This window comes from Primulina huaijiensis, chromosome 5, assembly GCF_012295235.1.
Source record: "Primulina huaijiensis isolate GDHJ02 chromosome 5, ASM1229523v2, whole genome shotgun sequence".
In the NCBI taxonomy this organism is placed as follows: Eukaryota; Viridiplantae; Streptophyta; class Magnoliopsida; order Lamiales; family Gesneriaceae; genus Primulina; species Primulina huaijiensis.
Genome location: NC_133310.1, coordinates 18,804,626 through 18,818,962, shown reverse-complemented (window position 1 = coordinate 18,818,962; position 14,337 = coordinate 18,804,626). Strand labels below are relative to the sequence as shown.

The 14,337-nt window shown below is 34.7% G+C and overlaps 3 protein-coding genes across 3 annotated transcripts; 1 reads left to right on the top strand and 2 right to left on the bottom strand.

Moving 5' to 3' along the window:
- The first annotated feature begins 878 nt into the window (after positions 1-878).
- LOC140976808 (ethylene-responsive transcription factor 3-like) lies at positions 879-1,945 on the top strand. Its single transcript, XM_073441132.1, has one exon. The coding sequence runs from the start codon at positions 1,033-1,035 to the stop codon at positions 1,732-1,734; it is 702 nt and encodes a 233-aa protein (XP_073297233.1). The 5' UTR covers positions 879-1,032; the 3' UTR covers positions 1,735-1,945.
- A 3,380-nt stretch (positions 1,946-5,325) lies between these two features.
- Positions 5,326-5,658, bottom strand: LOC140977709 (uncharacterized). Its single transcript, XM_073442455.1, has one exon. It carries the CDS (start codon positions 5,656-5,658, stop codon positions 5,326-5,328), a length of 333 nt encoding a protein of 110 aa, XP_073298556.1.
- A 4,616-nt stretch (positions 5,659-10,274) lies between these two features.
- LOC140977554 (long-chain-alcohol O-fatty-acyltransferase-like) lies at positions 10,275-11,463 on the bottom strand. Its single transcript, XM_073442305.1, has one exon. The coding sequence runs from the start codon at positions 11,367-11,369 to the stop codon at positions 10,320-10,322; it is 1,050 nt and encodes a 349-aa protein (XP_073298406.1). The 5' UTR covers positions 11,370-11,463; the 3' UTR covers positions 10,275-10,319.
- Positions 11,464-14,337: the final 2,874 nt, after the last annotated feature.

The window sequence follows — 14,337 nt, the reverse complement described above, 5'->3', positions numbered from 1 at the left end:
TACTAAAATAATACTAATTTTTGTGTCATTTGATTTTTTTTTTATTTACGAAAATTTCACTCATCTATGTAAAATAATAAAATTGATGTATTTATTACGTTTTGTTGACTATTTATTTACGAAAACACTACATTTTTTTTTGGATTTTGCTATTTATTTTTTGTTTTTGTTTAAAAAACGAACTGTACGAATATAAATTTATATAAAAATATATATATACTTTAGATTTGCATGAAAATTTCCCAAAAAATAAAACCAAACAAATAATTTATTAAGCAAAAACTTGTATGAGACGTTCTCATGGGTCGTATTTTGTGAGACAGATATCTTATTTGTGTCATCCATGAAAAATATTACTTTTTTTGCTAAGAGTATTATTTTTTATTATGAATATCGGTAGGGTTGACCTGTTTCACAGATAAAGATTCGTGAGACCGTCTCACAAGAGACCTACTCTAATTATTATAACCAAAATAATATTTGGAAAAAATAAATAAAATAAAAAGGTAACCCCAATATTTTTAGAGTTATGCTACTTGTACATCCATATTTGTACATCAATTTGTACAACACAAAAAATTCAATGCAAAAATTCAATTTTTCAAAATTTCACTATATATGAAATACAAAATCTCGCGATATAACAGTAAAATATCGCGATATAATAGTTGTAAATATCGCTATAACGATATATTTTGATAGTAACTTTAGCATTATTTTTATTTTTATTTAAGTGCGTGGATGAAATAAAAAGTGGGAACCATCGATACGTGTGCCAATGTAGACTTGTATTCCAGATGCAACAATGGTGGAAAATTAAAAAATAAAAAAATAATTCTCGCCCAACAGCCTACACCCCCCCCCCCCCCCCCCCCCCCCCCCCCCCCCCCCCCCCCCCNTCTTTTCACACAGCACACGGTGAAGCGCGCGAATAAATGAGCTGATAATATTGCAATCAAATCTCTGAGCGTTGTTTAATCTGTGAAATTGTACATTTCGATAATTTTCGTGGGTTTTCTTTGTATTTGAGCTATGCCGAGAGGGAGAGTTGCTGCAAGGCAGACAGCGGCGGCGGGGAACGGCGGAGATGCTGACGGATCTGGAGGATCGAAGGAGATCAGGTTCCGTGGTGTTAGAAAGAGGCCATGGGGAAGGTTTGCTGCGGAGATCAGAGATCCTTGGAAGAAGACCCGTGTCTGGCTCGGAACCTTTGATTCTGCTGAGGACGCCGCTCGGGCTTACGATGCCGCCGCGCTCTCTCTCCGTGGGGCAAAGGCGAAGACAAACTTTGGCCCGCCGGATAACGGCAATGGTTACCCCGATTCCAATCCTCAAAACCCTATTCTAGCTCGATTCGATGCGAACCCTAATGATCCTTTCTCGAACTCACGGTTCTACCCTCGGGAGCACCACATTATTGGGCAGCAGAGGCCTACCTTCAGTGGGATGAGCAGCACCGTGGAGTCATTCAGTGGACCCCGCCAGCTCCACCCGCCGCCGCCTCCGCCGCCTCGGTTTGCACAGAGGAGAAGGAATCCTTCGTTGCCGCCGATGGCTCCAGATGATTGTCGTAGCGATTGTGATTCCTCATCCTCGGTTGTTGATGACGCAGAATGTGACATCGCTTCTTCCTCTTGTAAAAAGCCCCTGCCTTTCGACCTTAACATGCCGCCGCCCGTGGATGCCTCCGTAGCAGACCTCGATGAGCTCTATTGCACAGCTCTCCGGCTCTGAGCTATGCCCCGCGACGATGATCTCGTTCTGTGGAAGAAATCCATTGGGTTTAAATTAAATTACTGAATTTTCTTTTATTTTTTTCCTTTTATTATTTGGGAAAAAAACGAAAAAAGAAAGAGAAGATATGAGAGAAGAGTGCTTGTAGAAAGTGGTGAAGATCAAGATGTTATAAAAATTGAGGGAGTTCTTGAGGTCTCGTCTTCTACGAGTATCTGTTGTTTGAAGAGAATTTACATGTTTTAATCTTATAAACTTCAATTTTATGATCCATATGCATAGAAGATAATACAATGTGTTTTCATGGTGCTTCTATGATATTGTCAATCTTTTTTTGCTATCTTATGAATGTCTAAAAAATCTTTTGTATCTGAAGCTCACTTTTGTGAGCATATATGACTACGTGAAGAATCGATTTTGATCTGTTCCCTTGTGTGCCTCATGGCGTTTTCTTTTTACGTTGGTGTAACAAGACAAACTTTAGTCTATGCCGCGCACATATATGTCTAATCTGGTTTCATATTTTTCGGACTTTGTGGGATGTAATCCTGGTTCTAGAGTTTGTGTAATCATCTAGATGTATGTCTAATAGGCAGTGGCTTTGTGATGGTGAGTTAAAATATAGGTTATACAATCATGCAAGCTCATTATCATTGTTCAAATCAGCAATCTGCATTATTCATCATGTTGTCTAGCACCTTATGCGTTCCTTGGGACTATCTCAGTCCAGTTTGAAGTGCACAGATTGATGGCGAAGACTTACTTATTTTTCCTTGCTTTTTTATGCATTACACTTATGTTCTTGTCACATCTCTGATTAGAATTGCAGCGCATTTTTACTTTGCGTTTGTGCCTGTATAACAAATGAGGTTCTCACAGAATCAGTGCATCTATGTTTACTTGGTTTGTATTTTACTTTAACTGACTGTTTTTATCAATTATTATTCATCACCATACTGTAACAACCTTATGTTTGTTCATTAGATCTAGTGAACACTACATGTATGTATTAGGTGTCTCCTGAGATTGAGTCTATCTGTGTATTGAAATTTTGTAAATGATCGGGTATTGATGTATCGATATTGGTTTCTCAATGCATTTAACGCAAGTTACCTTTTATTTGTACGACTACTTTTTCTTTCTTTTAAGATATTAATTTAAATTGATTGTGAATTCATTCGATCAATATGTTGATTGTCGTTATCTCCTCTTTTTGACACGTTCATAATTTTTTACATAACATATGTGCACAGCCATGCATACATTCTGTTGTGGATTTAACCGAATTGGTAAAACTTTTGGGCAAGTTTGAGGAAGACTATACCTTCCAGTAGAGAGAAGAAGATAGCTCACTCTTTTAAGTTTTGTGGCAAGCTTAACTATTCATGGCATTGTCTGATTTCTTTCTAGTATTTGTGGTGCGACAAACTGCGCCATTTGAGTTGGAGACATGTATGTACAATGTCTCTGGAAAACTACCACTACTGGCCCCAGCACTACAATTTCAACTGTTCTTAAGGGCACGGTGAAACCATCATTTAATTAGAGACGTGAGGTTTTGCTTACGCACTTACTTACAGGTTGTAGCTCCTACCGCTCAACACATACTCACAGTTACGGTTGTTCGATGAAATTTGATAATGGATAGCACTGCTCCTGGTATTTCTGATTACCTGTTCTCTATTTCTCTTGCCTTGTGTTTTTGTTCTTGTTCCTTGCTGCTCAGTTTTCATACACGATTCCATTGTTTACAGTTGACCTTTGTTATCAACCGTCATGTTTGTGCGGTATAGTATGCCTTGCCATAACTTATAAAAATGAGATATTAATATGTCCTGGGCAGAGTGGTTTTTTGCTGCGAGGCATATTATACTTCATTGTTTATACGAATAATGAGTAGTAAGCATATATATATATATATATATATATATATATGAGAAAAGTGTACGTGTGTTGCACGTGAAAGCGACTATTCTGTTGAACAAGATTACAGCTTGGTACGATTTTGTTTCTCTCTCGGGGATGTCCAGAGTATTTGTATTCTAAACTTTTTACCTATTTAATGAATCATGTTCATTTAAAAAAAAAAAAAAAAGATTACAGTTTGGTACGTCCTTAAACGCTTCTTCAAAGAACCCACTTAATTGATTAAAAATTTATTTATTATTTCGGACAATCGGATCCAAATGTTCAAAATTCAACATTTGAATTTTTTCCTTCTGACAATGAAATATATATCACATGCCTTAAAAGAGTTCATTAACCCCAGGAATATTTTTTTACAAGTATTTGATTAAAATATCGTGTTTCTGAAAACGAGGTATACATGAGTAAATGTGTTTTGATAAATTTATATTAAGTATGTATACTGCAAGAAATTAATAAATTTGATTTTGGTTGAAATAAAATATAATAATAATAATCTGGATACGAGGACATACGATTCTTGTCCCCACATTATTATAGGTCATTTCTAACTCATATCCTCTATTTTTCATCATCTATCCTCCAAAATAGATATTGATCTTATTTTCAAAAACTTTCTCCAACCCATATTCTCTATATATTACCAAATATCCTATTTTTTTAATTTATTTCATCCTCTATCTTCCGAAATAGAGATTGATCTTATTTTCAAAAACTTTCTCCAACCCATATTCCTATATATTACCAAATATCATATTTTTTTAATTTATTTCATTTTCAACTCATATCCTCTAAATATTACCAAATACTCTATTTCTTTAATTTATTTTATTTTTGAATACACGTACACACACATATATAATTAATTAATTTTATAATGTATTATTTAACAAAACTTAATTAATTCGCTAAACATGACACAACACGTGTATTCGACACGATATATTTAAAACAATACATTTATTTTGTCATTAAATTGCAAACAAGAGACAACATTCATCATACAGACATAAATATAAATCAAGACAAACATAAACGACATATATGATTTAAAGAACAACACACAAATTGACCGTTAAAATTACTAATATTGCGAATTTTGTACTCCTCCCACAACTGGTCAATAAGAGCATCTCGGAGTGCATAGTGAGCCGATTTATCTTTTAATTTACGATGGTGTGCAAGAAACTCTTGTAATCGGGCATGCTCATCATGTTCCATTTCAACATCTGGGATGGGTGCCTCGCGATAATCTGTGACTGGCACATTCCATTCCATTTCATCTTCAATAATCATATTTTGAATTATAATGCATGTTGTTATGATATCATGCGCACTTGTTTGCTCCAAACTCCTGCATGTCCAGTGATTATCACCCACTTTGATTGCAGTACTCCAAATGCTTGTTTAAGATCTTTTCTACAACTTTCTTATCGTGCTGCAAAATATTTCTTCTTTGGACCTTGTGGATTGTGAATTGTTTGTACTAGAGTGGCCTCACTTTTGATATATACCATATGCTAGGTAGTATCCCATGATGTATTCTTTCCCTTGCATGACATAGTTAGCGGTGGGAACTACCCCATTGGCCAAATTAACAAAGAGAGAAGATTTTAACAACACATTAATGTCGTTGTTTGAATCTGGCAAACCAAAGTATGCATGTCATATCCACAACTCGTAATCTGCTACGGCTTCCAAAATGATTATTGGTTTTCCGCTACGACCAGCATATTGTCCAACCCAACCTGTTGGACAGTTTTTTCTCTTCCAATGCATACAATCTAGGCTTCCCAGCATCCCTGGGAATCCATGTTGTTTTTCAATAAGGAGAATCCTTTCAATGTCCTCATCATTGGGAGACCAAAGATACCAGTCACCAAACACCTCCACCACAGCCCGACAAAATCTTTTTAAACTTTCAATCGCAGTAGGCTTCCTGATTTTAATATACTCATTCGTTGAATCTTTCGCCACACCGTATGCTAATATACGCATTGCAGCTATTATCTTCTGGTATGGGGACAACCCGGGCTCCCCAACACATCTACTTTCTATACGAAGTAATTATCATGTTGTTGAACAGATTCCATAATTTGCAAGAATAGCCGACGAGACATTCGAAAATGTCACTTGAACATTGATTCATTGTACATTGGAGACTCAGAAAAATAGTCATTGTACAAGCGTTATTTAGCGGCTAATATGTCTCGATTAATCACAACATGCCTTGGGATCGTGCCTCGACGGTGCAAATTATCACATTCTTGGAAGTAATTGGAGACAACGGTAGCACTGTTTATGAGTTGGCTTAAAATCGTTTGTTGTTCGTCAATGCGATTTAAATCATTTTTTATGTTGGCACTACATTGATCTTCGTCGTCAGATGATGACGAGGACACGTAAAAAGAAAAACTTGGAAGACCTACCTCATGAAAATTCATTTTTGAGCAAGCTGAGTAAATTATCAAGAAGCCACTGGTCTTTAAATAAGTGATTACTTGGTTTTCGGATCGAAGCCACGAATTCTTTTGTTTTCGCATCGACTTGGTTTTGTTTACTATGTTGAAAAATATTTTTCACGGGCTATGCAGTTCCACTAAAAGCCAAATAAGGGTTGTCTAGTTGCAGTCAGCTGTCACGTGTTGTCTAGTCGCAATTAGAGACAACTCATCTGTCAACTTTTGTCTATATACTAGCTGTCACGGGCTATGCATTTGCACTAAAATCCAACTGAAGGGTTGTCACGTTGCTGTCAGCTATCACGGATTGTCTATTTGCTATCAAAGACAAGTAATCTGGCATAAGATAAAGAAACTCTGTAATATGTCAGAGATGCATTGTATATTCAAAATAAAGTTCTTTCAATTCTCGCCTTTAGATCAAATTTTGTATCCCAAAACAAATCAATCTAATTAATTTAATTTTCTACCCCCAGATCAGATATCATTTAATTGAGACCGTTGATCAAGATTTCTTATCCAAAATATTTTGGCTATAAATTGAAGTATCATTCAAAGCATTGACAACACTCCTCCAAATTGAATAATTATTTACGATCAAATGACTTCATCTAAACGTGGTGCTGCATTCTCAATCGAGGAGGACAAACTACTCGTGATGGTTTATCTTGATGTCTCCCAAAATCAAATAATTGGTATAAACCAATCACGCGATAGGTTATGGTCACGAGTAGCAGCTACATACAACGAACAACTCACCAGTAAATCAACAGAGCCTCGAACTATTAAGGCCCTCCAATGTCGCTGGTTCAACAAAGCAAAATTGTCCAAAACTTTAGTTCATGTGTTAGCTAAGTAGAACTTAGCCGCCCAAGTTGTGCTTCTGAGAAAGACATTGTGAGTAATTAATTTTTTTTTTTTATCATATTTCTATGAAACTATATTTTTTACTTTATGTAATTAAGATACGATTCATACCTTGTTATAGTTGGATCAATCAAAAACATTATTTAAGCAATCAGCTGGGTCGACTTGGCGGTTGGATCATGTGTGGTCTTTACTTAAGGACCAAGAGAAGTTTAGGTCATCAAACGCTATTTTACCTAATTTCATTCCAAACCACGGGAGTATCGACTCATCCCAGTCTGATTATTCTCCCAACATAGAATCACCAACACCCGATTCTCCAGTGTTATCTGGGTTTGCTATAAATCTGGATGAAGATAATCCATCAAGAGGGAGTTCTCAGCGTCCAATTGACATAAAATAAGCCAAAGTAAAAAAAAAAGCTACTAAAGAACACTTGAAGGACATTTCCACCATGGCCAAATGTACTGAGAAAATGGTGGTTGTGATAGAGCACACTTGAAGGACATTTCTCAGCATCCATTTGTTTAATCAAATAAAAAATTTCCTTCATACCCTCCTCTATTCGAATTGGGTATCGGATTCTCTGTCGGATATATATATAATTTTTCGACTATGATTTAGTTTTAATATGCATTTATTCAATTATATTAGTTGAAATGAATAAAGAAAATTATTAGTATATAATTTATGTTGTTTTTGTTTACTGATGTTAGGCTAAACTGTATCTAATATTTTTGTTATTTGTTATATAATATTTAATTTAATAATTTTATATTTTTTCTTTATTGTTATCAACAATTTAGTAAATATCTACCGTTTATTCGAAATAATTTAAATTTGTAAAAATACAATTATAGGTGGTAATATGATTTTTGAGTAGGATATGTATATTCAATCCTCCAACGGGTATGAAGATGATGATGAAATTGAATATCCGATGAGGATGAAGATGATGATAAATATGATAAATGAGATATGGAAGGAGGATATGAAATCATACTCAAACCCGACTCATTACCTTCTCTAGTTTAAACCGTAAAAGCTGAAAGAAAAAATTAAATCTCGTGGGGAGAATGAGTTTGGAAAGTGAAGTAGGTGTTGCTTTCACCAGCTTAGAGCATCTCTAATCCAACGCCATTTTAGTGAGGTTTGGTGCAAAGCTGCAGTGTAGCGATAGCGTTAACATTTTTTTTAATTAGAATTTATTTGTTGTAATGGTTAATTATAATGTGTGTTCTATAAATAATTATATTTCTTATTCTTGTATAGTATTATATTTAATCAATAAAAATTATAAAAATATATATACACAAGTTTACCAAATTTAATAGTAAATTTTATTATTATATTAAATCAAGTAATAAGTTTAATTATTTAAATCAATAAAATTTAATATTTGAAGTAATTAAAGTAATTGTATAAATAAATTTAATTAATTATTTAAAGTAATTAATTCATCATTTCAATCAATTTCAAAACATAAATGAATTAAAGATACAATAGAGTAATGTTTTGAAGACGTTTTTTAAATGTCACAAGACCTTTTTTCGTATTGTTGATGATGTGAAAAATCGTGATTGTTATTTCACATAATGGTAGATGTTCTTGGTCGACTTAGACTCTCTACTAATAAAAAAATTACAGCTGTAATGTGGATGTTGGCATATGGTACACCAACGGATGTTGCTGATGAATATATTAAGATAGGGGAATCGACTACAATTCAATGTCTGCAACGTATTTGTCAGGATATTGTAGAGGTGTTTGCAGAGCTGTACCTAAGGTCACTTACACCCATCGATATTGATAGACTACTTTGTATTGGTGGAAAACGTGGATTTCTCAGAATGTTGAGAAGCTTGAATACATATGCATTGGAGATGGAAAAATTACTCAACAGCATCGGTAGGACAATATGCAGACTGTAGTGTTTATCTGACCATTATTTTGGGAGCTGTTGTTGATTATGATCTTTGGATATGACATGTATTTTTTTGGTATGTCATGGTCTAACAATGACATTAATGTTCTCGAGACATCCAATTTATTTTCAAATCTTGCACAAGGTATCGCTCATCTGAAAAATTACTTTATTGGTTGGAAAGAGTATCATCAAGGATATTATTTAGTTGATGGTATATATCATAAATGGTCAACTCTTGTGCAAACTATTTATGATCCAAGTGGTCCAAAAAAATATTTTGCAATAAAACAAGGGTCGTGTAGCGAATGCGCATTTGGAGTACTTCAATCGCGATTTACAATTGTAGCATCTCAAGCACATGCTTGGCAGAAGAAATATTTGCAAGATATAATGGCTGCATGTATTATAATGTGCAATATGATTATTGAGGATGAGCGTGACTTGGATACAACAATACAAGATGTGATGGAAGCACCAATTCCGAATATGAAAATGGTTATTGATCAAAATATTAAATTTTCAAAAATTTCTTGATCGATATAAAAAAATTAAAGGATAGAGAGGCACGCTTCTCACTACAAGTTGCACTCATCGACCATTTATGAAATTTATATAGTAATTCAGTTAATTAAAACTTGGATATTTATATTTCATTTATATTTTATAAGCCTTATTTTAATATGTTGTGTGTTAGTTATTTATATTCAATTATTTTTATTTGTGATTACATTCAATTACGTAATAAGTTTAAGTATTTTAAAAAATTAAATTAAATATTTAAAAAAAATTAAGTAATTCTTAAAATAGATTAAATTAATTTTTTTAATTCATTAATATTTATAATGGATATCGATATAAAATATATCGTGACATATTTTGACTTTATTAGAAAGAAATTTAACGAAGATGAATAGATAGTGTATATGCAAATAGATTATGTAAAACTTTTTCTATTGATTCCTACGGACAAAAACAATTCTTGAATGAAGCCAGGGATAAATCGAAAAAGAAATCTTTATTGGTTCTACCTCCTATTTTTTATGAAGAGAATGAATCTTTTTCTCGAAGGATCAGAAAAAGATGGGTCCGGATCTCCTGTGGGAATGATTTGAAAGATCCAAAACAAAAAATGGTGGTATTTGCTTACTATAAAAAGTGAAAAAGATTATGCGGGAAGAAAAAATAATTTCACGCTCTTCATTTAATTGGACTGAAGTTTGGAATGGGTGCACTTGAAAAACAAGTGCGATGAAGGTGTGTAGGTGCAATATTCCGCGGTTTCCACCGCTCTATTGCTCAATCAATTCTGATCCACTTATAAAAAATTGAGCTTTTCCTTATCACAAATACACCACCAATACCAAATTTTAAAGGAAAATAAATTTAAAATTTCAGTGTGGAGATTACATCCTGTCCCTAATAAGACGTAACAAAATTGAGTATTCATCAATGGCTTTTCGGTCCAACCCATTCCTAATCACCTGCGGGAAGAACAACCAACCACCCGTCACCGCCACAAACCCCACCGTCAGTGGCCCCGAAATCATACTGTGCAGCCGCCATCTGCCGGCCAGAGCCTTCTTCGCCGCCACCTCGACAACCACACAGAACCCGTGCAAGACAAAGAACCACGTCACCTCCCATGTGGGACTGGCACGTGACAAGTAATAATAGATCACCTCGTGCATCAGACCGGACACCACAAAAGTAGCCAATATCGCCGGCGGTAGGGCCCACCTGTTGCCCAAGACAAGCGCAGAGACACGGCGGACGGGATGGTACACGGTGGGCCGCAGAATACTGGTGACCATGAGATTCCACCTCCGGCCCCAGAAATCTTGAAGTGACGTGGCCAAATAAGGCTCGTTGAACTGCGGCTCGAGCTCCAATCCAAGAATGGCTCGAACAGGCGCGGCGGTAACGGCGAGAATTAACTCCACGCCGAGGTAAACGTGGCAACAGTAAAGAGCCAATATCACGTCCTGGTGGATGAAGTCCCTGTACTTGTATATGCTAACGATAGCTGCCAAAAGTAAGCATTTGACGGCAAAGATCGACGCTTTCTTCCATTTCTTGAGATTTGAGTATGATGTGGGAGATTGGTCCTGTTTGGTTGAGGTTTCTGTTTTGATTGGTAAGAGGGCTATGGAGATGAAATGGAGGAGAGAAAGAGGTGGGGTTGAAGACAAAGGGCCTTGATCAAAGGAGAAGAGGAGAAGCTTGAAGTTACCCAGCCAAACAAGGTAGAAAATGGTGGGTCCGGCGAGGTGGATGTAGGAGAGGTGGGTTGGGAGAACGGTGAAGAGATAGATTATCGGTAGGATGGAGAGGAGGCGGGCGGCGCCGCCTGGGATTCTGGCAGGGATCTGGTGGCAGAAGATGAGAGATGCAGTTGCTGTTAGCCACACCTTGATGAAGTTCTGAATCTCTGGATCAAAGTTCATCGACCCCATTGTTGTTTTGAGTTGGTGCTGTGCAATCAGAAGTCAAACTAAAATTTGTATAAATGATTTGATTTCTTTAGAGCAATACGATTCCACGTATCGTCGAAATTGAATGTTAATCATTTGATTATTATAAATTTATTGCAAAAATTTGTGTGATACAGTTTCACGGATCGTATTTTGTGAGACCTTTTTATGCTAAGATTATTATTTTTATTGTAAATATCGGTAAGATTGACTCGTCTCATAGATAAAGCTTCGTGAGATCGTCTCACCACATATTTACTCTTTTTTTATTTATAATTTTTTTTTTGGAAAATGAACATAAAAGATTGTTCAAAAATTGCGGTTTACACATGTGAAACGTCAGTTTTCTCTTAAGAAGAAAAATTAAAAAAATTGTAAACAATAATAAAGTTAATAGAATAAAAACTCAACTTTGAGTATTTAATTTAAATAACTAAAATAGTTATGAAATCAGCATAAAGGGATAAAATTTAAAAAATATCTTCAACCAGGTGATACTTAATGACAAAATGATATAATTAGTAGAGAAAGTCAAAATATTCTTAATTATTTTGAACTTAAAAATTCTTTTTTTCAAAATAGTTGTCCAAACCAAGGTTTTTAAAAGCCAGTTTCAAACTTCGCAAGTTTAACTCAATTTAATACGTGATTATGTATGAAAAATGTTTTTATTTTTATTATAAATTTAATTGTAACAAGTTAATGAATAGAATAAATAACACATAAACATAAAAATTTTAAGAAAAATATGCATAACTTTTAAAGTTATCAAAACATAAGTTTCAGAATCACGGATTGTTTAGAATAAAACTTTTGTCGATCTTTAATGAGTCAAGTGTTTTCTCTCCGTCGCAAAGAAAGAAAATGATCAAAACAAATTTTATTTCAAACCCATTAAAGGTTTTTGTGTTTGAAATTTTATATTTTTAAATTTTATTACTTTAAATAAAATATAAATGTTAAAATTTATTTTAAAAAAAAATCACGCCTTTCTACGTTTTTTATATATTTCAAACGGTCAACCATCGTTTTTTCACGTTTTTGCGTGAAGCGAAGCTTTTTGCTCACACTTAATCTTGCTTAAGCCACGCTTTTTCACGTTTTTTAGAACACTGGTCCAAAAACCTTTTTAACTGTAAAAAATAGGCATGCTTAACGGTTCCTGGTTCCGGTTCCGACCAGTTCCGGTGCCAGGAGGTCGGGAACCGACAGAATTGCTTAAAAACCGGCACGGTTCTAGTTTTGGTTCTAGTTCCAATGTCAAGGTCCAATTCGAACCGGAAGTCCAATTCGGTATCATCAGACCGGTTCTAGTCTGGTTCTAGTCTGGTTCCGAGCCTATGTCCTATGAAACAGGACTTGAAGCGCACCCCCACTCCAGCTTCTCTCCGATAATTTACCGAACAGAACATGGAGATAAATGGGCTCATTTTGGGCGCCCCTACACTGTCCTTGCTGCCTGGAAATATTAGAAATTGTTTTTTTTTTCAATTGATGAAAAAATTACATATTGTCTTGAATTTTTTCCATCATTATAAAATATCGAAGTTATCTCTCGTTTTAAAATCCTGATTAAAAAAGAATTATAGTTTATTTGATGAGCTTGTGGACACTATTTTTTTTTTAAATATTTCTAGCGTCCTAAAGTCTGTAGAAAGTTAATTTCGATTGATTTCTCAATTGAATTTTCTTCCAACTCTCACTCCTTCTCCGATTCTTGTTCACTACAATACAATCGAAATATTTTCTTAAGAGATTGCATCGTAGACGTCATTTGATCGTCAACACTCTTCTCCAGAAATTTACCACAATATTCATTAAAAATATTTCTAATGACCCTTTACTTAGACTTAGGTCCAGTAAAGTTGTAAGACAACATTTCATATGACCTCCCAATATTTTTAAAATTTCTCTTCCATACTTACAAAAAATTGTGACAAAATATCATTATATCTATTAGACGTGGCCACAAGCCGGTCCGGATCGGACCCGATGGATTAGGGTCAAAAAAATCCCGACCCTTCTAGGCAGTTATGGTCTGGGTCGTGAACCTGGAAGTTCAGGTCTGGGTTAGCTTTTTTTCTTTTTGTTTTTTAAAAATTATTATTATTTGTTAATAAACATTTAAAGAATAAAAAAATTATAAAAAATGATTTCTCTTACATAGTTATAACTATATAATACAACTATATAAGTTGTATATGCATCCTCTTTTGATGTATAGAAATCAAAGTCCACATAGTTTACTTTTACATACTTAAGAGTGATGTTGGTCAATCATTCACATTTCCTCATATCGTTATTCCAGATGTTCTCTCAGTTTCATCTTGATCTTCTTTATTTTTTTTAATATCTTGTTTCTGGGTAACGACTTTTGAGCAAACATTGGACTTCCAAATTTTTTGTTTCGTAAGCTAGAACGTCTATCATGTAATATATTTCTTTCACACCTTAGGGTAAGTTTGCTATGCGTGATAACATACTGAAAAACTTTGAGTGAATATCTGAGAACTGTTAATTTAATAATGTAGTGATTAAAAGGTTCTCACTTGTTCAAATTGATTTTCGGGATGGATTGATGTGGTTTCTCTAGGCCTATGATACAAGAATATAGAACCATGAACGAAGAAAGGTATGCGAGAAAAGCCTATTGGCTAGTGATTGTGAGGTCCCAATTCTTGACAAGAAGGGGACACCAAAGGCCTCTGCCCTTCCATCCCTTGTTTTTCTGCTCCTGGTAGTATCAAAACGTCACTATGTCATGATATTTTATCTATCTCTGGAGGAAAATGGATATCTCCAGAAAATATTTTTAGTTCAATTTTTTTCCCTCTATTCGAACCAATCCGCCTACTTGGCTTTTTATATTTAAGAAAAAGGTGTGACCAAGTGGTAAAGCAACGAGTTTTGGTCCCCACTATTTAGAGGTTTGAATCCTTCCACCAAATTT